Source organism: Austrofundulus limnaeus, unplaced genomic scaffold (assembly GCF_001266775.1).
Source record: "Austrofundulus limnaeus strain Quisiro unplaced genomic scaffold, Austrofundulus_limnaeus-1.0 Scaffold390, whole genome shotgun sequence".
NCBI lineage: Eukaryota > Metazoa > Chordata > Actinopteri > Cyprinodontiformes > Rivulidae > Austrofundulus > Austrofundulus limnaeus.
The window spans coordinates 320,476-344,403 of NW_013952792.1; the positions used below are offsets into that span (position 1 = coordinate 320,476).

Below are 23,928 nucleotides of genomic sequence, written 5' to 3' on the forward strand. Positions count from 1 at the left end.
ATATATATATATATCACTAGTTTTGTTTCTAACACCGCTGTGGTTTTCTTTCCGTAAAAGTACCGTGTTAAATTTTTATAAGAATTCAATAAAGTTTGCCTATTATTTCTCAGCAGGAGACTGTGCGACTGTGTGAGAACAGCCAAAGATAAGAATGTTCCCAGCAGATAAGAGGGAGGAGCAGACACAACAGACTTCCTTCGGCATGAACTAATTTCCCCTGAGTAAATTATAAAAACTGTGTAACAAAGAAACTTCGAGCCATCCATGCTGGGCACAGCAGGTGTTATGAAGCATCGATTGCTCCCTTGCAAGAATTTTTAAATAAAGCTTTGTCCAACCTATGTTGTTGAGGTGGGTAAGGTGGGCAACAACATAAGATGCTTGGGCAAAAATGCACACAAAACTAGGCTGTGATTTTCAAAAACGTCTGCTCAAAATAAAGTCACATTGCTTGCTGGCCTTTTGGTTGTAAACACTCAGCATTCTGTAACACTAAAACAGAAAATTGGCTTTTTTCCCTAGTATTTTTTCCCAAATATTTATTGGTCAAGATTGTCTAACCATTACAGCCAGTGAGATGCTAATGTTAGTTTTTATCATCTGCCTGCCTGCTGCTTCACTGTCTTCCTTTTGGGTTTAACACACCATCAATAAGCACTGTTAAAAAGGAGGCTTGTTGACCTTAAAAAGTTTAAACACAAATTAATAATAATTAAAAAAAAAACTGTCAGCATGCAGGAGCAAGAGCAAGCGGATTCAAAGTAATTATTTTTAAAATGTTTGGGGGGGAAAAAATCACAAAAAATAGGATAATTATATCCATGAAACATTTTCTGCATTTTTGTCTCTTTTAGATTGACTCGACTTACCGAAACATAAACAGCGGCAAAGGACGCAAGCGTTGCATGCTGCGATGGGAAGGATTTTCTGAAACAGATGAAAGAACCAAAATAGATTCACCCAATGGTTTCATCTGCATGAGTGCGTCAATAGTAGGGGAAAGAAACACAAACATAACAAGATCCATCAGGCGTAGTAATAATACATACATGTTTTGTTGCAATGGGTCAAACCTCCGACCAACATTCAAAGCTTCTAAGCTGATTTTATCAGCAAAGTTATTATAGTAAAATGTTTATACATAAAATAAATATTATCCAATTAGTAACTAATAAAGGAGAAATCTTGTCAGTGTCTTTCCTAAGGTCTCATATCAGTGTGTAATGAAGTCCACTAGGACTTGGACTGTGAGCTGCAGATCCAGCCTGAACCTGTGGCCCAGTTTCTCACTCAGCTCCATTCCAGTGACCTACTTCTGACAACTCCTTATAATCACTCTTCTAACCTGCCCAACGCAGCAGACACTGTGCTTCTGAGTGGGTCTTTGCATTCCAGCAGCTGTGTGTATCCTTGGATTTTTTTTTTTCATTTGCAACATCTGTGGAGTCATAAAAAATTCATCCACACATGAAAACAGATTGCATTTCTTCTCAGTGAGCTGACCCAGTTTTTCAGCTGAAATTACCAACCTAAGCACATTTTATAGTGTATTATTCCACTGTCATGCACAGATTATCATGCGTGGTGAGTGAATTATCGCCCGCCGTTGAAGAAAACAGGCGATAACATTTTCTTGTGCAAAAAAATGCTGCACAGTGTGTAGCACGTATGTGATAGGGATGACAGTTATCTGCTACCACATCAAATGTTTACTCAAAATTTAAACTGTCAATTATAGCCTTTGATTGGGAAGTTCAAAAGATATTCTGCTAACAGACAAACAGAGTTGACCTTACCATTTAATTTGCAGAGTGTATCGATCATAGCACTTGATGGGCTTGAGTCTCAGCTACTACCAAACCAAATTTTAGCTCAATATCTGTAAAATTGACTAAATTACAACCTTTCTTGTGTTAGCTAAGGCTGAGTAGTTGTGGTGGTCATCTTTAATTGGGTCCAAAACTTATCATTTATTGATGTAGGTCCAATGATTATTTGAGTGTCACATTAAAATCTGTTTAAGAGTTTGCAAGATATTTTGCTAACAATTCAGAGAGGCAAACACAAACAAGCAAAAACATTTTAAAGTGCCAGTGACATAAATATTTTTTAATAAACATAAAGGTATTATTAGCATATTGCAAAAATAATTTCCCGCTGCTGAGATGAACAGTTGTTGAGATATTTGATGTGAAGGAACAGGAAGTGATGTCAAAGGGGACAGCCTGCATGGAACAAAGCATTGGTAAAATAGCTAACGGCACAGACTGTGGAGAATAATCTGATGTTTCTTTAGATTATTTGGAGTCACTATCAGAGAGAGTTGAAGACGAGTCAGTGTTCAAATAATATTGTTTCAACAAACAAAAATTACAGAGATCTGTTTCTTAAAGAGTTCCCCTTTGATGTCACTTCCTGTTGCACATTGGCTGAGCCAAGTTCAAAAGAAAATATGCCATTTATGTGACAAAATGGGTAAAATCACATGTTTTATGCAAGGTTTCTTATATAGAAGCGAGTTTTCTTTGACTTTTTGTATTTGATAGATAGGTATGTCATAGGCCTTTTAACCTACCCTTTGATGGTGGGGGATAATTTGGTAAAACGGATCAAGTTGTTGGTACTTTTACACTTTTATGTCTTTTCCAAGACATATAAGAAAGACCAGTAATGGAAGTACTACACAGAAACCACAAGTACACAACAATATTGTGACAGTGCAGAAAGTGTAGTATAACACCAGGCTATATAAGATACCTGCTGGGTCATTGCTATTTAACTGTTCGTATCATCACATATACAGTGTAATGTTTAAAAGTTGCAACATTAATAAGGTTTTTTTCTTGTTATTATTGGGGTGGCAGGAAATCACAGTATGCATGCTAGAGTATCAGATGCATAAAGAGGCAATGTTAAACAACATTACTGTTTTAGAGCCATGTTTCTCAATACGCTACAGAAAGGCAAAGCAGATAAACAAAATTAGAACTGAGTATGAGCATTAATAGTAAATGTCTAAATCCATGCTGCCTTCACTCTTCCTGTTTAGAGAAATCATTTCTTTCCACTGCTGCCTCTGTGCTGCTCAGGATTAAGATTTGATGCAATCTAGCTTCCTCAGACAGATAATATTTAGTCATTGGCATTTAATATTGTGTAATTGTTAAGTTATTGGATAAYTTTACAATTGGATTGCATTGAGAGTCACTTGATTTGAAAACAACAAGAATAGGCTATTATAATGTATAGTGACCTAAAACCATAAACTGAAACATGTACTAAATAAATCAAGCAAAATATTTTCTGCAGAATAATACAAATACCTTTATCAGATACATATAAAACACCAAGTAAGGCTTGTATGAGAGTTAATTGGAACAAAAAAAGGGTATTTTATGTGTAGCTGGAAAATTTTAACCTTTTTTCCTCACCTGCCCTGATTGATGGCTGTCAGGTCTGCCCCAGAGCAGATCTCTTCTATGACATAAGGGTTCTGCTCACAGCTCATGTTCAGCGTGGTGTAGTTGGGTTTACAGACGGTGAGAAAGTAGGGTGTTGGGTAGCCTGTCATCAGCTGGAGGATGTCAGTAATAAGAGCTGTCGCACAAAGGCCGAACGTGTGAACACCTGAGGGCACAAGGTTGAATGTAAAATTACTAAATTATGCAAATAATTTAATGAAAAATGAGGTAAAGATGGATAAACTTTTTTCTCTTAAACATAAGCTGTATCAACATGGTGATCAACTGGCTCCTGGCCAACATGCACTATGTATTCATGATTACTGATGCATTTCATAAAATATAAGTAAAATTAGACAAGATGAAAACAACATATATGGGTTTTAAAATATGGAACATTAATGTAGTCATTGTCTGGAGCCAGAGTACCGGTAATTTTTAAGTGAGGATAAGGCACAATGTAGATTTTTTTTAAATTACAAACAAAAATCATGTGTACCAACAAAACGGAAGGCTCTGCGTATGAAGGAGTTGAAGTTACAGCCAGCTGCATTAATGTTGGCCTCAGTCCCGGCACCACTCTTCCTACGTGAAAGGCAGCAGAACAGGATGGCCTCTCCAATCATAATCTGTGAACAAAATCACGTTAGTGTTAGATTTTTACATGCAAATGTAAGGAAAACTATTTAACTGAGGAAGATGGAAAACCTCTCTCTAACCTTTATGTATGTTTTTGAACAAATATAACCTTATCTGTGCATGTCCTAAAAGGCACTTGTTCATTGTTTTCTAGATAAATAAGGGTCCCCGTGCCTTTTAGGTCATATTCACATCTGATAGTCCGGTAGACTCGGTTTGATTGGGGACCAAAATTGCAAGATTTGTTTACATTTTCAATTGGTGCGGTTCTCATTCACACTGCACTTTGTCAAACGAACTAAACGCTGTGAACAACCTGTTCCCCCCATCGCCTGTGGTGGCGCTGCGCCAAGACCCACTGAAGGAATCGACAGGAAAACCTCAGAAGAAGACACTGAGCGTAACTTCCTTCTTCACAAAATGCAAACAAACATTGGGTGACATCAGATTTTAGTGGGTGTAGGATTTATTCTTTGTTTTTGGCAAATGTGCCAAATAAATGGTCTTCAACAACGTCATCAGCATGAGATGAAGATGAGGCAGAAGCACAGAGAACGTTGCTTTTCACACAAGGCGGCAGAGACAGCTCCGTATGAGGTGGCAGTCAACGAGTACAAGCAAATCCAAGTTATACAGACCTCATGTAAGGTATTTACAAGATTTGAGTAACTTTATTACTGTTATTACTCAGAATGCCCTGCATTACAGTCTGCTGCTTTTGGAGCCGTCTCTGGTCCGCTTGGCATTCACACATGAAATCGGACCACATCAGAGTTCATTTCAACTGAACCAAGACTTAGGTTTGGAGACGGACTAGAGTTCGCCTTTTTTTTTTTTTTTTTTGGGTCCACATCAGATTTCAATTTTGCATTCACACCTCCCCAAACAAACCAGACTTTCTAAGCAAACGAACTACAGTTTGATTAAAGCGGACTAAACAGGAAGCGGACTAAACAGGGCTGGTGTGAATACACCCTCAATGTTATTTAGCATTAGCAATACAAAATACAGCCCAGTACATACCCTGGTAAGTATTAAGCAAGCAATCGATAAGTACAGGGTACCAAGTTACATCATAATACAGCCCAGCCTCACAGGAACCTATGAGAGGCCCTTTAGGCCATAATTCAAACTTGCTCTCACGTGTACTATCAAACTCTCCCACACATACTATCAAACCCTCTCACACATGTGTGAGAGGGTTTGATAGTACATGTGAGAACAAGTATGAATTTTGGCCTAAAGGGCCTCTCATAGTAATCAGGTAAGTACTAGTTATGTACAGGCTGAATACCAGGAACATACACAGTATGTACCAGGTCTGTTCATCTGACTTGAAAAGGCATATGGTTAAAGTACAGCTTAAAGTCACTCAAAACTTCTAGCAAGGAAACAGCTAAATGTGCGATATTTTTTTATTTATTCATCGTTATTTATCCAGGCAAATCCCATTGAGATTTCACAGATCTCAACTGCAAGGGTGGCCTGGGCCTGAAGGCAACCTATTGTACAAACTGTGCTGTGGGGGAATCCAGAGTACCCAAAGAAAACCCACGCAAGTGAAGAAATTTATTAGTCATTTAGATACTGATTTTAAAAGCACTACAACATTTAAAACTGTAAGAAAATTTAGTGTTCGTTTACTGAAATCGGATCTTACCCAGGTATAAACCACATGAATATTGAATAGATTAAAATATGAAGAGAATGACCATACAAATACCAGTACTGGATGGATTCTAAACACTGGTTTAATTGCTCACAGCATCAGCATCAACCAAGCGCTGCCAGAAAACCGGAAGTGCAGCTCATTTTAACATGGTTCTTCAGTGTCTGGCACGCCCCTTACAGGCCTACAGCTGAGTCCCAGACACTCCAACAAAATCACTTTCCTTACGGTTCATTAATGGGTTTATATACGTGTTGTTATGGTGTTTCAGGCATGTAACTAAAACTATTTTAATCAAGACATAACAATAATTACACAATAGTTTATAATACTCAATACTTAAAGAGGAAAACTATGAAATGGTGTAGTGCTTTTAAAATCAGTATCTAAATGACTAATAAATTTCTTCACAAGCACAAAGAAAACATGCAAACTCTGCACATAAAGACCCCAGGTCCAAACCAGGGATCAAACACCTTCTTGCTGTGAGGCATCAGTGCTGACCACTGAGCCGTCACGCTGCCCGATAGTGGCTCACTAATACCAGGTTTGGTTGCCTCTGCTTTAAACTTTTCGAACAACTGAAACTCTAAACGTGATCAGACATGTCAGTTTTCTGTTGTGGTAATGTTGCTTACGGTGATGGCTGGTCCAGCGAATGCCAGGCTGAGCAGCATCAGCAAAGGGACGACCTCGTGGTTAGGGTCGATGTAGGGTAGACTCAGGCTGCGGTCGTGACAGTTGTAACCAGATTTAACTGGCTTGAACACATCCGTCCACTCCAGGAAATAAATACTAACCATAGACAACACCAGGATCGGCAGCTACACAGAAACAAGAGGGGCAAATGGAGAAAATATTACTGCTCAAAGTCASAACAGCAGAAACTTTAGCAGATTGACAGTGAATAAATAAAGAAATAAACAGGCAGTGAGGGATGCAAATGTCCGCATGACCWTTGGTTCAATGACCATGTTAATTTGATTGAAAAATGACCACAGAGGCATGAAAAATACTTTTATAACACAAGGCTAGAACTGAGAAAAAAATAAAGCATGGAATGAACTTAAAAGATCTCATCTCAAATCAAATCTGCAAATCTAAAACCCCTACTATTATACTGTATCTTTCATAAGATCTTAAAAAGTATAAATGAAACTAATAATTCCAGAGCATCTCAGTCCCCAAGCATGAAATGAACTGAAGTGCTTAGTGCTGGTGTTGTAATCTCTGCTGAACAAATGTTAGTGGAGGATTGGTCTGTGGAATATATTTGAAGACAAAGCTCACATAAGGCTCAGCTGGCACTATAAATCCCGCTTTAGACACGCCGATAGGCTGGCTCCAGAAAAAGCACAGCTGACCTGTCACAGTGAACTGTGACAATGTTCCGTTCAACTAGAATATCCAATTTTATTAAAAACATTGAGAGACCTAAGATCATAGAGGACATGGTCCATATAAAGTGTCCTCATCATGAAACAGCAACATATCTCTAAAACATAAAAAGCCTATAGCATGAATTCATAATCTTCTAGCCTTTTATTGCTATTATAAATCCAATCTTGGTCAATATTAATGGGTATTTTTAACAAGACTGAGTGACTGTGCATGAAGGAAAATAGTGAGAGTCCATCAAGACACCTGTGAGCACTCTGGAGTTTCATCAGCTGAGATGGGGGAAACTGTGCATACAACAATGATTGCTTGGGTTCTTCACCAGTTATGGGAGAATGGCACAGAGAAACTCACAGCTGGGAAAAAAAACAACCAAAAGACTTGTACTAAATCTTGACTAAAGTTTGCCATGTGGAAGACTTCAAGGTCAAGTGCTTCTTGGTATCGGATGTGAAAAAAATTGTAGAGATACAGTAGATGATAAAATGAATGGTGCAAATAGGGAATCCCTTGAGGAAAATCTGACAAACTGCAAAGGAACTATGTCAGAATGACCTAGGGCAGGGCTTCCCAAGTTTTCCATGCCATGGCCCGCCAAACAGCATTATATTCTGACCGGTGACCCTCTCTGCAAACCCACAAACAATGCTACAAAATATGTAGAAACACCAACTTTTAGAATGTTTTTCTCATTTTTATTCACTATTCAATAAAAATTACATTTGTACAGAAGAATTACATTAACTAACATATTTTAAACACTGTGTTATATTCCCACTGAAAAAAAACTATTTTTCAACAAATTTGACAATAAGAACAGAAATCAAACCTCTCTTAAGTTTAAACAACATTTCAATAAACTATTATAAATTATATTTTAGAATAAGTATAGAAAAAAACATTCAATTTTATATAGTGATTTAAAACTTTACCCGCAGCTTTCTGAGGCCCCCCTAACGTCCAGGGACGTTATGGGGGGCCTCAGATCCATGTGTTTCATGGATTCAGATCCATAAAACACAAGTAAACTCCTATGATCCTCTGCAAGGGTAAAGATCTGGACCACTGTTCTAAAACCTGGATGAAAACCACACTGTTMGTCCTCAATCTGAGGAGGTTTTTTGTGTAAATTGGCTTTAGAAACAGAGGCATGGTGAGTTTTAATTCCTGGTTTAATAATAAACTTATCAAATATGGTCAGTCTTATTTAAGCTGTCCAGGAGGGGGTGTGGGTTGCATCAGTGACCACCACTTGCACTGTTACATTGTGATGTGATTAATTTTGAATTGTCATGAAGTTCAGGGTGCTGAGGTAATAAAAGTGAATCAACTTGTCAGATGCCATTTTAGTTAACGACTTTTGCATTTACAGTGACTCTGCACGGTCCACGCACTGTTGGAACCCATTTGACTCATGGAGCAAATGGATGCACAAAGCTTTCAGTGTTGCTTTGTTAATATGCATTCCCCACTCTCTGAACTTAACCCTGCCTCCATCTCTCTCACTCTCTCTGATTTCTTGAAGCACCAGCTCCAGTTCAGTATCTCAGCATGTGCAAATGAGAAATATAGGTCAGAGATACTCTTTGTAAATGCTGATCTGCAGCAATACTGATTTTTTTTTTCATGCATCAAAGCAGGTTTTCATGGTGTACTATAAGCCAAATTCTGGTATTTTTGAAAATACAGGATGATCTTCTTGGGTGTATATGTACATGCTTCTTGATTTATTGGGCTTGCCAACCATATATTTAACTTTGAATTAGGACTGCTCAGTTATGATAAAAATAAACACACTTGTGTTAGTCAGTGTTGTTATCACGATTATTTAAATGCTTGCTCACTGTATTTGGAAATGTTGCATTTAAAGAAACTTCACTGTCTTTAATGTCAAATATTCCTATCCTGGTGAATTTTCATTTACAATAATCAACTATATAGTATTTAAGGAAAGTGCATCATTTTGCATTTTTGGAATCTACGCTAATCACTTTATAGATAAAAAAAATCACAATTATAAAACAATTGCGCTGTGATTCCAAAAAGTCTCCACTTGTCTCTGCGTGGTTTATTTTGGTTCAAATGAGTAAAAAAATCCTCACTTGTTGGATGGAAATCAATACTTGTCATATTCAAGTGACTAAAAAGCATTAGGTATGTATGTGTGTGTGTGTGTGTGTGTGTGTGTGTGTGTGTGTGTGTGTGTGTGTGTGTGTGTGTGTGTGTGTGTGTGTGTGTGTGTGTGNGTGTGTGTGTGTGTGTGTGTGTGTGTGTGTGTGTGTGTGTGTGTTCTTTTGGCCATATCATTAGCAAAATATCTCATAAATCATTGAAGACAGTTTACTAAAACTCACTGTAACTAATTACTTCAAGTACATGTATGACTGAATAACTTTTGTAGTCAGGCCAGTTGATTTTACAAATAGTGAGCTAAAATTCAGTGTTGTAGTCAAGACCAATTCCCAAGTGCAAACTGATAGCATTTAGATCTATGTTTAAAACTTAACGAGCACTTTCACAAGACATTTCAGTGAAATTTCACATTTCAGTCCAGCTGCACTGAGAGACACATTAAATGTCCTCTTTTACTTTTCAAAACATGACAACTTAACTCAGTTTAGCAATTTTCTTTTTAAAAACAAAATTGTAAGTTGCTGTTGTTGTATCATTGATATTCCATCAATAATAAATCTGTTGTTGTTTAATCCCAAAATTATAGTAATTAAAATGTTTTGTTCAAATAAGTAATCTCTGTACAGGTAAGACATTTTATCTTAATTTGGCCTCTATAATTGTGTCTTTAGTGTTAATTAGCTGTGGCATGCAAATGAGTTGATGTAATTCAATGATTACTTTATGAGAGTTTCATTAAAATCTATTAACTACTCCTTGGCTACGTTCACACTGCAGGTCTTAATGCTCAATTCTGATTTTTTTTAATAATCCGATCTTTTGGTGTGAAAGTTCACATTATATTTTAAATGCAACTTGCATCAGACTCCTGTGTGAACTCTACACTGCGCTGATGTGACACGCATGTGCAATAAAAGACTCATCAGTCTCATCAAAGTCTCATCAGCCGGCTCCTTTGTTTACAGAGCTAGCATAGATGCTACTTTTTACACGTCGAATCTGAAGTTGTTGTTTAATCAGAGCCGATTAAATCTGACGTGCTTGTTTAGTTCAGTGTTTATATCTGAACCTGCCTCTGACCGGGATGCTCCAGTGAAGCTTTTTAGTTTTGGAACGAAACAACGAGCTGGAAATAAAGTATCGACTGAGTAACTTTAGGATCGATACGCTCCAAGACCCAGGCTGGATGTTACTATCTACATGGAAAATGAAAAGTAAAAAGATGAAGCAACTGGACTTGTGTTTTGGAGCTGTAAACACATGGAGCTACAGATTTAAACAGCGAGACTTGAGGTTAGTGTCTTATTGATCCTTCACCCCCTCACTGATGAAAAAGTCTGATGAATGTGACATGAGCGTTCACACTGCAGTCGCTTGAAAAACATCTGATTTATAACTACATACTGAAACGGCCTGGGTTGGATTTGAAAAAAATCGGATTTGTTGCGTTCAGACTGTTCAGACTGTATAAGAAAATCGGATATGGGTCGCATTTGCCTGCAGTGTGAATGTAGCCCCAGATATATTTTGCTAACAGATACAAACACAAAGACACAGGCAAAAACCTGATCACATTTGTCTTTGGCAATATTATTTTTTCTTTTAATCTTGCTAATCACCTGTTCTTTTATGCCTCAGATTGGCTGCTTGCCCAGATACAGCTTTTCCAGCCCAGCGGTTTACAGTCAGAAGCTGTGAATACTAAGCCTAAGTGCTAAGTTTACACTCAAGAGTGATTCATGGTCTACTGGGAGTGTTTGTAGAAACTGTTGTCCATTTGGCACGTTCACACAGAAGCCTTTAGTGTGCACTTAGACAGTTTGCAACAAATCGAGATCACAGACAAGTCCTCGCTGCAGCAACATACAGGAGAGAACCCCATACACACCCTCTAGTGGTAACAGTAGAGCTCCAGAACCATGTGAAAGTGGTGGGCAAAAACTCAGGTTTCAGTTACCAATAGAGTACTTCATGTTTGATTATGTTTTAATCAAGATGGCAACAAAAGGAAAAATAAACACGAATTCATAYAAAAGATGCCATGTTGATCTTCACAGGTGACACAGAACTGTACTTAGTTCACTATTTTAACAAAAAATAAAACAAATAAATAACAAAAAGTCCAGTTGTTTTGTGTCTTAACTTTTTAGGATTTATCCTGTTCTGGATAACTGAGAATTTACATCAGCAACAAGCTTGGATGTGTCTTTATGTTGAAAATTCCTATATTAGTCAAACCTAGACTCAATTTGACCTTATTTGTGTCGACTGAAAATATCGGTACGTGYTGTTTTTCATGAAATTCTGTGGTTTTTAGCCAGCACAAATAGCAGCGGTGAGTTGTAGCACTTTTTGTGCAGCCTGTGGGAAATTCCAGCAGTAATTTTATATTTCTGATGAAATAACTCTGCAATACAAACTGATGGTGGTGTAAATGTTTAAATCCTAATGTTTGCATAAGATGCTAAACTTCCTGGTTGGACTCATCACTGTACAGTTCTTTCATTGTCTGGTGCCTTGACTTTTCAGAATTATGTTTTGTATAGTGGTATTAATTTATGTTTTCAGATCCTCCAAGGTGCCAATTATGGAACTCTCTGTGCATTGCTGCCCAAATCAAATTCTGGAAGTGGTCATTCAACTAGATCTGTTACAAAAGGACAACTGATATTACCAACTTTTAAAAACTGTTACGGCCAGAGGTCTTTCATCTATGTTTATACTAAAGCATGGAGTGACATTCCTCAAAACATAAAGTCCATTTCAAAACTACAGCCCTTTAAGAAGAATCTTGTCTGCCATCTGCTGGACACTTTTTGTTGTGCTCATATTTAGACATCCTATTTTGCAAATGCTGCCTTCCTGAAATTTGGTATGCTTGTTTGTCTTTGTGTCTATGGTGTATAATGATGTGATTATGATGCTGTAATTCTGAGTGTTTTTTGTGCTGCAGAACAGGAACCTGCTGTAAAACAGCAATTATGCTGAGTCAGGYTTGATTTTTAATAATHTTTTCCTGTTAAATAAATAAATCAAATCAAAGCAAATGCTATGAAACTGTAAAGAATGAAGTTGTTTTGAGTAGGGGTGTTTGAAACAAAAGCGTTCTTTCAGTTTATTGGTAACAATTAGTTTGCACTGATGCGATTCAAAGGTGTTCCGATCTCTCAGTACCACTTTACTACAGCATGACATTAAAACCACTGACAACAAAATCATAAATGAACAGAGTTTCAGTCACCAACCTCCTTAAAGTAGTTTGGGCTGGCACGCAGCAGGGGTGGAGGAGGAAAAAAATTAATGTTCTGAAAAACACCCTCTTTCAGATAAAACTCTTGAAAAGTCAGGAGAGATGTTTTCTGTCCTAGAAAGTTTCACACTTGATACAGATGTAGGACTGGCAGGCCTCAAGTCTCCAGACTCTCGCTTAACAAGAAAACAGTCCAGAAACATTGGAGTTTGTCTGCACTGTGAAATGTTCAAAAGAGCCATGACGATGCCAATTTACAGATTTATGAAGCATGCGGAAATGATTTTGTTTGAGTGATGTAAAGAAAAGAATCTGTACTTTTTTCCTGACATTGCACAAACTTTCCCCTCCACCTCTAGCCACAACAGGGTGGGAGTAGGGGGTGGGCAAACTGATCTAAACATGGATCGATACCTAGATGAGAATCCAGATCAATAGTGTGATGAGATTGATAAGTTGCATTTTATCTTCACGCCCAGCAAATTACATTTCTACTCTCTCTTTATCACTTTATTACTATTTTTCCACAAATATCCGAGTGCAGTAGAAGGTAATTTTTAATTGTTGACAGTGTTATACAGTATGAATATTTTGTTACATTGTTGTTGTTTATTTATTTTTTTGCACTAATGACTTTTTCTTAAACAAACTGTGTAGCAGTAGGTAATGGTGGGGGGGGGGGTTCTTTTCATATTTTTATCTGGTTGTATTGTTTTAAATTATGCAGTTAGTTAATTAAAAATAATTTGCTTAAAATCATTTTCTTAATTTTAACATAATTGATTAACTAAAGGCAAAATCACAGAATTATTCAATGATCCTGACAATTTCAAGTAAAATGTATCAATATCTATTTGGGTAAAGGCAACATTCTATAATTGGTATCAAATTGATACCAAGATAATATTTCCCATCCCTAGGTGGGAAGTAAAATCTTTGGCAGGCAGACAAACTGGAAATTAGAAAGAAAAGAATGACCATTTGGAAGACCCATCACAGCTGGTATAGTGAACCAAAATCATATTTATATGWGTTCATATTTAGAGGTTCTATTGTATTTTATTATGTATCACAAGGCAGCTATTGCTCAAAGTAGAAAAAAATACAATTTTACAATCTGAAATTTACACAACTGCAAATATAAATATGCAAAAAACTGACAATTGTGGTTTTATCATTTTATAACTGTAGCATCATTAGGGCTCACAAATCGAGTGTGGCTTTCAGAGGAATTTCTATAAATTTAAATGGCCTCTGAGAAAGAAAAGGCTTCTCAACCTTAGTTCAGTAACAGAAAAAAACAACAGAAGAAGAATTGCGCACCTCAGCAGACAGAGACAGSTTACTGCAGGACTCACTCTTCACTATTTTTAATGTAGTTTTATATCAGATTAACTAGACTAAATATGTAATACATGTGTAATATATTAGTAATTCTGTAGAAAAGTATGAGATAATAAGTGTTCACAAACATTTTGGAAACAAAGAGGGAGAACGCAGATAAAAATTGCAATAGTGACAATATTAAACTAATGTTTGCTTAATTTTTATGTATTTTGTTGTGTTCTTTTTGTACAGCTCATGCCACTCATCACTGATTAGTTCTTGTGATGCTATCAACTTCTGAAGGATTTTTTGACTAATTCACTGAACTTAAGCTTTAAACAGAGAAAGAGTCAGTATGGCTTTTCAGCATATTTCTGCATAAACAAAAGTTACCGCCCACCAGGGGTGTGGCCAGGAATTAGGTTTATGTACATGTGACCTTTACAGGATGTTTCACCTTTATTTATTTTTTGACTACCTGAACAGCAGCTGCTCTTGTGAGGGTTGTTATTGTTTTCTTTCTGATAAGACCCAAGGCCTCAAACTCACAGGCCCTGCCTGGCTGATGGGCTGTGAGCTGGAATGGAGTTCAGATTTTTTTTTTTTAAAGATTTTTAGAAAAGGATCATCCAACTTCTAATTATTGGTCATATTTTTCTTACACATCTGTTGAAAAAAGTAATATTTTCCCACACCTCTACCCTATTTTATAAACCATTCCATTCTGTTCCCCTAATATGGTCCAACRCTCCCCTCTCTTCACCTACAGCCACAGATACAAACATCAGAACTTGCAGTGATTTCTCACAATGCATGTTTAGTTTGTCTTTTACTCAGACACAACAAGTAAAACGACAAGTTACAGGTTCAAGAGGTTATTTGTCAGATGAGGAAAATACAATCCTTCGTATGCTGGTTGGTGTCCTCTGAGTTTCTCTTGCTTCGGTCACATTCAATGACAGCAGCAGGTGAGCAGGAAGAGACAGGATTAAACATTGAGCTCTCTGCCACTGACAGTCAGAGAAAAACCCCGGGTCTCAGCAATTCTCAACACTGACCCATTTTATGCCTCCTGCTTTAACAATGAAGGCCAAAATAACCACTGCTCACACACTTCCATGGTGGTTGAAACTGGGAAACTTATGATTAAGGTAAATCAATTTTATGAATTCTCTTTTATTGTTTTCTTGTTGCTGTTGTTTTTTTGTCTCTTTTTTGCAGTCTAACGCCTGCACCCTTTGTGCTATTTTAACCATTCGTAATAAAAACATTCAACTCAACAAAGAGATGGATGCTATGAATTTAGATTTTTGTTACTTTTATATTTTTGTTTACAAACATTTTCATCTCTGATTCTTTCAAAACACTGCTTACTAGGTCTATTTTGTTTTAAGCATCTGCTCTTTTTAGTTTTCAGCTAGTTTATGCTACTTTTAGCTTTTAGCTAACATTCTGCTACTTTTGGCTTATTGGCTGTGTCCAAAACGACAGGCCGGGTCCTCCGGAGGACCCAGACTACCCGTTCGAGGTGGGCCGGGTCCTTGGTAGACCGGGAAGACCGGAAAAAAAGAGGCTGTGAATTTGGACGGTCTAGCCTCCCCTCCTTACCCCGGCGTACGGCATGTCACCTAGCAACTGTGACGACGCTAAACAAACAAACTTAAATCAAAATTAGAAAAATGACAATACATTAGCATTATTAATATCACAAAACTATAAAATTAACTTAAAGGTATCATTTGAAGAACTAATTGACCCGCTGTGGGTTCATGTTTATTTAGCATTTCTTATGACAAAAATAATATTTAAAAACATGTTTATACATTTTTATATCGCCATACTTTCATTTAAAACGTCTTTTCTCTCGCTTYGTCCACCATTGCTAGCTTAAAAAAATCTCTGGTCGAGCTGCAATGCATTATGGGATACGCTGGGCCAGGAAGGATCCATCCGACCTGTCCTTCGATTTGGGCCAAAGGAAGGACGTATTTGTCGGCCACATTGGAGTAGTCTTCGGTTTTGGACGTCCTTAGTCGCGGCGCTGTGACGTATGCGGCCGATGAATTCGGCCTTCGGAGGACCCGTCCTGCCGTTTGGGACACAACGATAGTCATTTGACTAGCATTTGCTTATTTTAGCTTTAAGCGATAGTATTATGGTTCGTTTAGCTTTTTGGCAGCCTTTTCCTACTTTTTAAATTGGTGTTCTTTTAACTTTTAGCTTCTGTTCTGCTACTTTTAGCTTTGACAACTCAGTCCCATTGTCTTCAGCCAACTTCTCTAGATAACTAAATAGAAAATATTCACAATTTCATGAATATTGACAAATTTCAACCAAAGTTCCTCAGATTAACAGAACATTCAATAAAACTACTCATTAGTCTTTTATGAATAAAAACCTTCAGGTGTTTTAGCAAAATAAACTTCCTCACATTTGTTTCAAAAGAGAACATGTTTGGTAAAATAAAACTCTCACATATAAACTTAAACCTGTAACAAGGGTGTGTCAATTTAATTTTTACAGAGGTCCATGTGAGCATTAAGGTGGCCCTTAAAGAGCCAGTTGTAATTAACGTTTCGTGTTTAACTTCAGCTAAAAAGAAATGTCACATTCCTCGTCTCRTTGCTCTGGCTGAGCACTGCCAACAAACAATAACTGAACTCTACATGGTATAACCTGCATAAAAACAATGTTTTAGCACATCATTTTATGAACACTGAACAAAGTACTATGTGATGTGTAAGACTGACTAAATGTGAAATAAATTATACAGAAATTCTATTAAAAGTAAAAGTAATAGTTTTACTCACTTTCAGGGAATTCCCATGCATAATCGACATGCATTATGGGAGATGTAGTTCATCATCAGTGCTGGCTTTAAAGCCACTTATTTTGAGACATCCAATCAAACTCAATTACTCAGGGGGTATTCAGTTAGTCAAGGCCAACAGCTCAGAGGCAGGACAAGTATAATTATCCTTCACCTTTTAAATGTGTTTATTTTGTTGCACTGAATCACACATTTAAAGTTTACCACTGATATGCAAATATTTATCATATTAAACCAAGTTAAAAATGCTAAATGCATTTGGGGTGGACCAAATGTATTTGGTTTGACATGTCCTGTAATCGATCTACAACCTGTCCAGGGAGTACCCCGCCTCTCACTAAGTGACTGCTGGATATGAGCACCAGTGACCCCTATGACCTCAGAAGGAAAAGCAGGTAAAGATGATAGATGGGAGGACAGATGGGTGTGAACTTAAACTCACATTTATGCAAACATAGTGTAAAACTATTACATAATAGCTCTGTTCTGATGACGATGATGATGATGATCAGGCTTAATTTACCTCCGGGGCGTTCAGCTGCTTCCTGAGTTAAAAGACTTTTACTGAGATATTATCCTGTTTTAGAAACATTTCTAAATGTTTTGTGCTAAATATCTGATTCTCCACAAACAGCTGCAGAGTTTTTAACAACCTCCTGTCCCTCTTCATCTTTTTGTGTTTTTGTGAGGAAGAGTTTTTTCAAAAGATGACTAACATTTCTGTTTGATCTGAAGCTYCTGATTTAAGAAAAGTTCTCCCAAATCACACATATGTTTCAGAAACTGATCGTTCTGATATAAATTTAGTGTTTTCCAAAGCTGAAGGAGAAAAACGGTGATAGAAACAGAAGATTAACAAACAACAGTGAGAARAGTCCTTTGGAATGATATCTTTAATGAGCGCTGTGACATGTAAATAATAGATTCTAAAAACAAAATAAAAGCGATAGAATCCCCTGACCAAGTCCCTGCTGACAGAGGCCTTCACGGAAACGCGGCTGTCATCACAACAGCCTCCATCCCGTCGTATCAAAGCAACATGTATAATCCATGATGCCAGTTTCAGTGCAGAGCCACAGGCCAGCGGTGAACTGGAGCATGAAGAAGTGTGCAACCGGGAAATGAGTGACAGTTACCACAGGCTGCTTCAAATCTAGATTTAAATCTTTAAACAGTCCATCGCAGTTCTTTGAAATGTCAGATTCTCAAAGGGAAATTTAAAAAAAATTCAAAATTGTAAAACAAAATAATAAAAAAATGGCGTGGGCCACCAGGGGAAACCCTTCTTGTACAATCATGGCTACATTCCTCGTTACATTACAACTGGAGCTTACTGTCTTCCTTTTCCTCCTCGTGGTTACATTATGCAAAGAGAGCAGAAATCTTAACCTGTTTGTGCCATTTCCAGCATGAATAAGATGCATTATACAGCGTGTGTTTGAACTGCAAAGACTATAAGTGGTAAAGGGATCGCCTACAAAAGGCAGAAGCAGGCGATGATGTTTGTGCCTGCGTGTGCACATGTGTCTGTCTGTTAGCAAAAAAATCCCATAACCTACTGAATGGATTTTAATGAAACTTGCAGAAAGTAATCATTGGGTGTACATCTACAGTGTCAGGCTGCCATGATCAACTGAGCTTAAAAAACAGATACACTTGTGATGCAATATTAAAAAAGCAGCATAATGTTAGCTAAAAACTGATGGCATGAAAGGTGGCGGGTAACAGGCATTCCTTTCAGAAATGCTAGGCCTTTAATATTATTAATAATATTTGCAGCATTTGCTGCATGCATAAATAAATAATAAAATAAAAGGTAGACAGATATCAGAAAAAAATCAGACGTTTTTTATTTTTTTTGTATGGTGAGCAGATGAAAGCAGGGGGCTGAAGGTGAGAGGGATGATTTCCGTGTTATTCAGGACCAACATGTCCGTGAACGCACCACACTGTCTGAACGCTTCCTTCGCACAAAACCTTTTCAATGAGACGTTTTTTTTTTTTCCTCTTTCTTTTTTCCACCCCTGTACTAAACGACAACGAAAAAGGAAATAAAAGCTGTTTTCAGACAGACACCCTCTGCCTGTCTGCTGTGGCTCCGTTCAGAGTCAGAGCAGCTGAAGCAGATGATGAACTCACCTCTACAAAATAGAAACAGGGCAGCAGACTGACGCTGTCTTTGGTCAGGACTCCCTTCCCTCGCGCAGACATCATGGTGGTCAAGCCTCCGGTGGTCCAAACAGATCCCGGGTGTAGAGGAAAAAGAAAAAACGGCGTTCTGCTGCAGGGATCAGGGTCGCTCCATGAGATCCCCCCTCGGTCCACCTTCTACGTGATGAGAAGAAGCCGCGCTCTGCGCATGTCCGCCTGCCAGCTGTCAGCTGGAAAGCGGAGGAGAGCCTGCGCATGCGCACCGAGGAGCCGCGATGCCAGCTCCTCTTCGAGCCTGCTGACCCTGACGTGAGATCAGACTGATGTCAGTCAGTGTGGCTGCATGGTTCCTCGTGTTGATTGAGCTATGACACACTCTTCTCATGAACTGCTTGACAGAATTTATTGCAACTTGAAGAAAGTAAATCACTGGATGGACACCAAAAACTGATACGCTTTTGGAATCAACTCTTCTCGAGCTCACATCTACCTAAAGTTAAAAACATAAAATGTCTGTATTTCAGACAGTTGCATACATATTGGGGGGAAAGGGTTTATTTGTGGATGATTGCACACAGTAAATGCATTTTTGCTCTGTTCTGTTGCTGTTATTACTTATTGCCACCAGAGGGCGCTGTTGTAACAGCATAGGACAGATACGATGCAATGTATAAATAAAACAGGAGACAAGTGTTCAGGAGGATCCACAGTTACTGCGATAAAGTTTGTGACTTTAAACTATCATCTCATATTTTTTTTTACTTTCTGATGTTAACAACCAAACAATTTTACTGGCACGTTTTGCTTAAGTTTTGGCAAATTAAGAACAAGGAAAGGAGGAAAGTAAGATTGGTATGTTACTACGACTTTTACTTTTGTCAAAGTGTGGGTCAACTGGAACTGCACGTCTTTTCTAAGCTCAGGTTCCACATGACACATCACTCCGAGTACATCAGCTTTACCTGGTGATGTCTTTTTAAGGCACCCTCGGGGTAGGAGCTGGCTTGCCTCCGATCAGTCAGGGAACTGATGTCGGCTCGCTTACCGGTCATTGGCGAACAGGTGTTTTTCCAGGTAACTTTCGTCTGTTTCAGTCCAAGCCAGAAAAATTCAAGCCATATCCGGTTCCTCCTTCCAAAATAAAATCTCCCCTCGGGAGTCAAAAACACACTCAGAGGCTCGGCCTCGGGTTGAGACCACCGGCAGGTGTGCCGGGTCCCTGGCTGTGAAGTCTTCCCTAATTAGCTCATGGGATCAGACTTTAAGCCAAACTGAGGTTTCTCCGGAGAGAATCTCAGCTGTCTTCCTAGGTTGGAATCAGGAAGAAGAAGAGTGTCTCGCTCAAAGCCATCCGGGTTAGTAAAAGAAACGGACGAACTTTGGTTCCACCCTCAGGCTTAGAGATGAGTCAGAGAAAGAAAGATAAAGATTTACCAGCCGGCGCCAGCCCAAGGTTAAAATTCTGTGGTTGTTCAACAACATGATATGATAACCTCTTTGCAGCTTTCTTCTGATAGACTAAGAGAAATCACTGCAAAACATTTACGATGATTACTTAACATTTCTGTTTTATTATCAGTTCTGAACCTTCTGTTAGTCCAGATAAATGAAARATTTTCTCAGGAAAAATCCACAATTATATTACTGTGTTCACAGTAAAATAAAACAGTGATTTACATAAAAACACAATGAAAACATTGTAATTAGATTCTCTGTGATTTTTTTATACTATTATAAATCTTTGAGGCACGATAAAAGAAAAGAAGTGGTCCCACTTTTCCTGTGACAGTCATTATCATGATTTAACAAATGCATAAACATTCTTAGTTAAACACAAATGAATCACGAACAGAAGAGATTGTTCTGTCCATTATCTGATTAAGAGACCTGAGGGGTTCTCTTCCACGGTTAGAATGACCTGTCATGGCCTAAATAGAGTTCAGTTTGTGACAGAGTTCCTGTCCTCTCGTCAGGCCTGTCCGAGGCCTGCTTCGAGGCAGTAAATCTTGTTTCTTCACTCGAGGTGACCCCTACACCTCCTACAGTCATATTTGACACGAGATAACTAGACAGGTTACAAGTCAGGATCTTAGGCTGAGAAAAACCAAGAAGATACGAGGTGATTACTGAAGAGAACATCTGGGAGAGATGATGAAAAACAGGTGAGTGATCAGAAGAGCAACCGGGGTACACAAACAGAATAAAAAAGCACACACAAAAAATTAATAATAATAATAAAGACAGGTGAAAACTACTAAGGAGCAATGAACTAAAGTAAAAACCAGAAATAATAAAAAAGAAAACAAATCCATGAAAACTAAAGTGTGACACATGGGCTGTCATTTGATGATCCCTGGTTTAAAAGCTCAGCTTTCACACTTTTTTTCCACGGCTCCATATCAGCTTTTCAGGTAAATGGACACCACAAGTGGTGTGCCTTGGTGTGTATGACTCCTGTTACTGCTGCTGGAACACATCCATATTCTGGTAGAGAGGATAATATTCTGCTCACTCAGACACCTTGCTGGAATATTTGGTCACATATTGCCTTTCTACGATTTGATTGTTTAGACATTAAACATGGTGGGAATGAATTGTTCATAATTTACTTCAACTACAGAGTCAGGAACATGAATTTTGATTTTAAGTTCAAACGTGCATAAATACAAGGTCTGGTAAAATGTAGCTACGTATTGTGAAAACATTATTATAGGTTTGGGCTTATGTGACTTATGTTATTGTAAAAAACTAATATATATATAAATTTTATCAAGAAAGATAGAGAAAAAAATAACTGATTCAAAATAATTGACAGCTAAATTTTAAAGCAAGATCTTATAGCTAGAATGTTGGGGATCAATCTCAGCTAAATTATAGCTAAAAGGGCTTTAGTCCTTTTTGTGTTCATGGTTGATCCCAAAAGTTAGTTGTTATTGCAACAGCAAGCCAAAATACACATGAAGGTAAAAAAATATTATCGCCTTTCAGTGCCACCTAACAATTACTTGGATAGATAGATAGATAGATAGATAGATAGATAGATAGATAGATAGATAGATAGATAGATAGATAGATAGATAGATAGATAGATAGATAGATATTATTGTTTATGCTTTTCAAAGTTACACAATATTTCTAACTGTCCGTGAAGCACGCAGTAGAAACACTGCTGCGCATGCGTTGTAGCGGCTGACCGGTAATTAATTGGCAGCAGCTCACCTGTGGGACGGAGCACTGCAGGGACAGCCGGTATCGTCGCTGTGAGTCGGTTTCGACGTGTCCTGATGTCACCTAGCCTTCAGGTCGTCGCTGAAGCTGTCTGAGGTAGGAATCTTCCGGTTTGTTCTCACCTGTGTTTCCGCAGGTCCTCCTGGAGAGATAACGTGTCCTTAACCATCAGAAAGTAGTGTATACTTGTACCCCGTTTTGGGTCAACCCAATTCAAAATGTCACTAAATCTAAATGACCTCTTCAACAGAAACCTGACTCTAACTCAATCATTTTTACATAAATTGAGATAAAACAATCTGCAGTATTGCTGAGAGTCCTTTTACAGGATATACTGACAGCTGTTATAACTTGTGAAGTCTCACAATATGTCATTGTTTTCATACAAGAAGAAAGAATGACAAACTTCTTGGCTCTAAACAAGAAATGACACTTGTCATTTGTTTTAAAACTTCCTTTAAATTATTTCTGTATTTGTGAAAAATGAATGAAATGAGTTCACTTTAAAAATAGTGTTTAATTGCATCCCTCTGCCAAAAAAAGCAATTTGTTTATCACTTAAGTCATCAAATAGCCAAACTATTATTTCTTTTTCACTGTACTTATTGTTTAAAATTTGATACATTATTTTTCCACACTGAACTTGTTTGTCCAATGTCGTTTTTTTTATTTTAGTCTGATCCTTTCCAAAATAGCAGTTTGCTTTAAATATGTTTAAAAATGTTTTTAGTTTTCTGTGTTTGACATAAAGTAGCTGTTGAATGTGTATAATTTGGGAAATAAAAAATCATGGAGTGGCTCAGTTGTTGGGTTTACCTCCAAGTATTCTTGCGTTGTGTGTGACAGTCGGTAAATACATGTGACAGGGTTATTAATATTCACACCTTTCACCTGGAAAAGCCTGGCTCTCAGTTGTTTGCTGTTGTCCTGGATAATAAATATGGCAGATTGTTGCTCAGCTTGATAAAGGTCACTTGGGTTCACACTTGTGTGCTGTTTTTATTTATGAACAGCATGAGTGGGCAATACTGAATTAAATGAATACTAAATGTATGGCAGGTATTCATGCATTTATTGTTTATCTTCACCTGCTTTTTCATGCAGAGTCTGGTCTCCAGTCCATCACAGGGACAGAGGAAGACAAACAAGACAATCATTTATTGCAGAAGAAGAAAAAAAATGTTCTCATCAAGACTTTCAGTGTGAATAAATCTTGTCCTCATCCTTTTCATAAAAAGTAAACGACTGGATTATTTATTCCTTTCAGCACAAATATGTTTATTTTTTTTGTTTCTTTCTAATCAGTCCAACACACATACTGTAATTTCTCTGTTTGGTTGTTGGGGTTTTTTATTTGCAGATTTTGCCAAAACAAAACCGGTCAGGATGCCTCCAAATCATCTCAGCAGAAAAGAGAAAAGGAAACTCTACACCGCTTTGGCCTGGCAGGTAAGATTATTTTCACCCTCTKTTAATAAATCCTTTCTTTGTTTCCCCCAAGGTGTTTACTTATTACTTTGTAATGAAAGTGTTCAAATTCTTGAGAATGAACTCAGGATATTTTATTTTTTTTTCACTAAAATCCTTTAACATTGAAGCAACGGGCTATAAATACTGACATTCTTCGATTATTTTAGATGTTTCGTTAGTCCACAATGTCCACGGTAATATTATACAGATGTTTGACATTACGATATACGCCAGTTTCCAACCGTCCTCCATCTGAAACAGAGACATTGCATGGGAGGACGGTTGGAAACTGGCGTATATCGTAAGCCCACCCACACAGACCAGTATTTGTGTTTTGACTCCCACCACCCACTGGAACACAAGTTAGGAG

The 23,928-nt window shown here is 37.8% G+C and overlaps 2 protein-coding genes across 3 annotated transcripts in view; one reads left to right on the plus strand and one right to left on the minus strand.

Moving 5' to 3' along the window:
- The window catches only part of plppr4b (phospholipid phosphatase related 4b), a 23,053-nt gene extending 3,996 nt beyond the window's left edge, over positions 1-19,057 (minus strand). Inside the window, exons 1-5 of the mRNA XM_014023796.1 lie at positions 18,849-19,057; positions 6,411-6,596; positions 3,964-4,093; positions 3,435-3,630; positions 873-930 (exon numbers count right to left, since the gene is read on the minus strand). Coding sequence (XP_013879250.1) covers positions 873-930; positions 3,435-3,630; positions 3,964-4,093; positions 6,411-6,596; positions 18,849-18,923 — 645 coding nt within the window. The 5' untranslated portion in view covers positions 18,924-19,057. The remainder of the gene's footprint in view (positions 1-872; positions 931-3,434; positions 3,631-3,963; positions 4,094-6,410; positions 6,597-18,848) is intronic.
- Positions 19,058-22,066: 3,009 nt separating this feature from the next.
- Positions 22,067-23,928, plus strand: part of plppr5b (phospholipid phosphatase related 5b) — a 33,942-nt gene continuing 32,080 nt past the window's right edge. Inside the window, exons 1-3 of one of the 2 annotated variants that reach the window (XM_014023800.1) lie at positions 22,067-22,184; positions 23,193-23,325; positions 23,449-23,537. In XM_014023800.1, coding sequence (XP_013879254.1) covers positions 23,475-23,537 — 63 coding nt within the window. In that variant the 5' untranslated portion in view covers positions 22,067-22,184; positions 23,193-23,325; positions 23,449-23,474. The remainder of the gene's footprint in view (positions 22,185-23,192; positions 23,326-23,448; positions 23,538-23,928) is intronic. The other variant, XM_014023798.1, reaches the window with a different exon arrangement.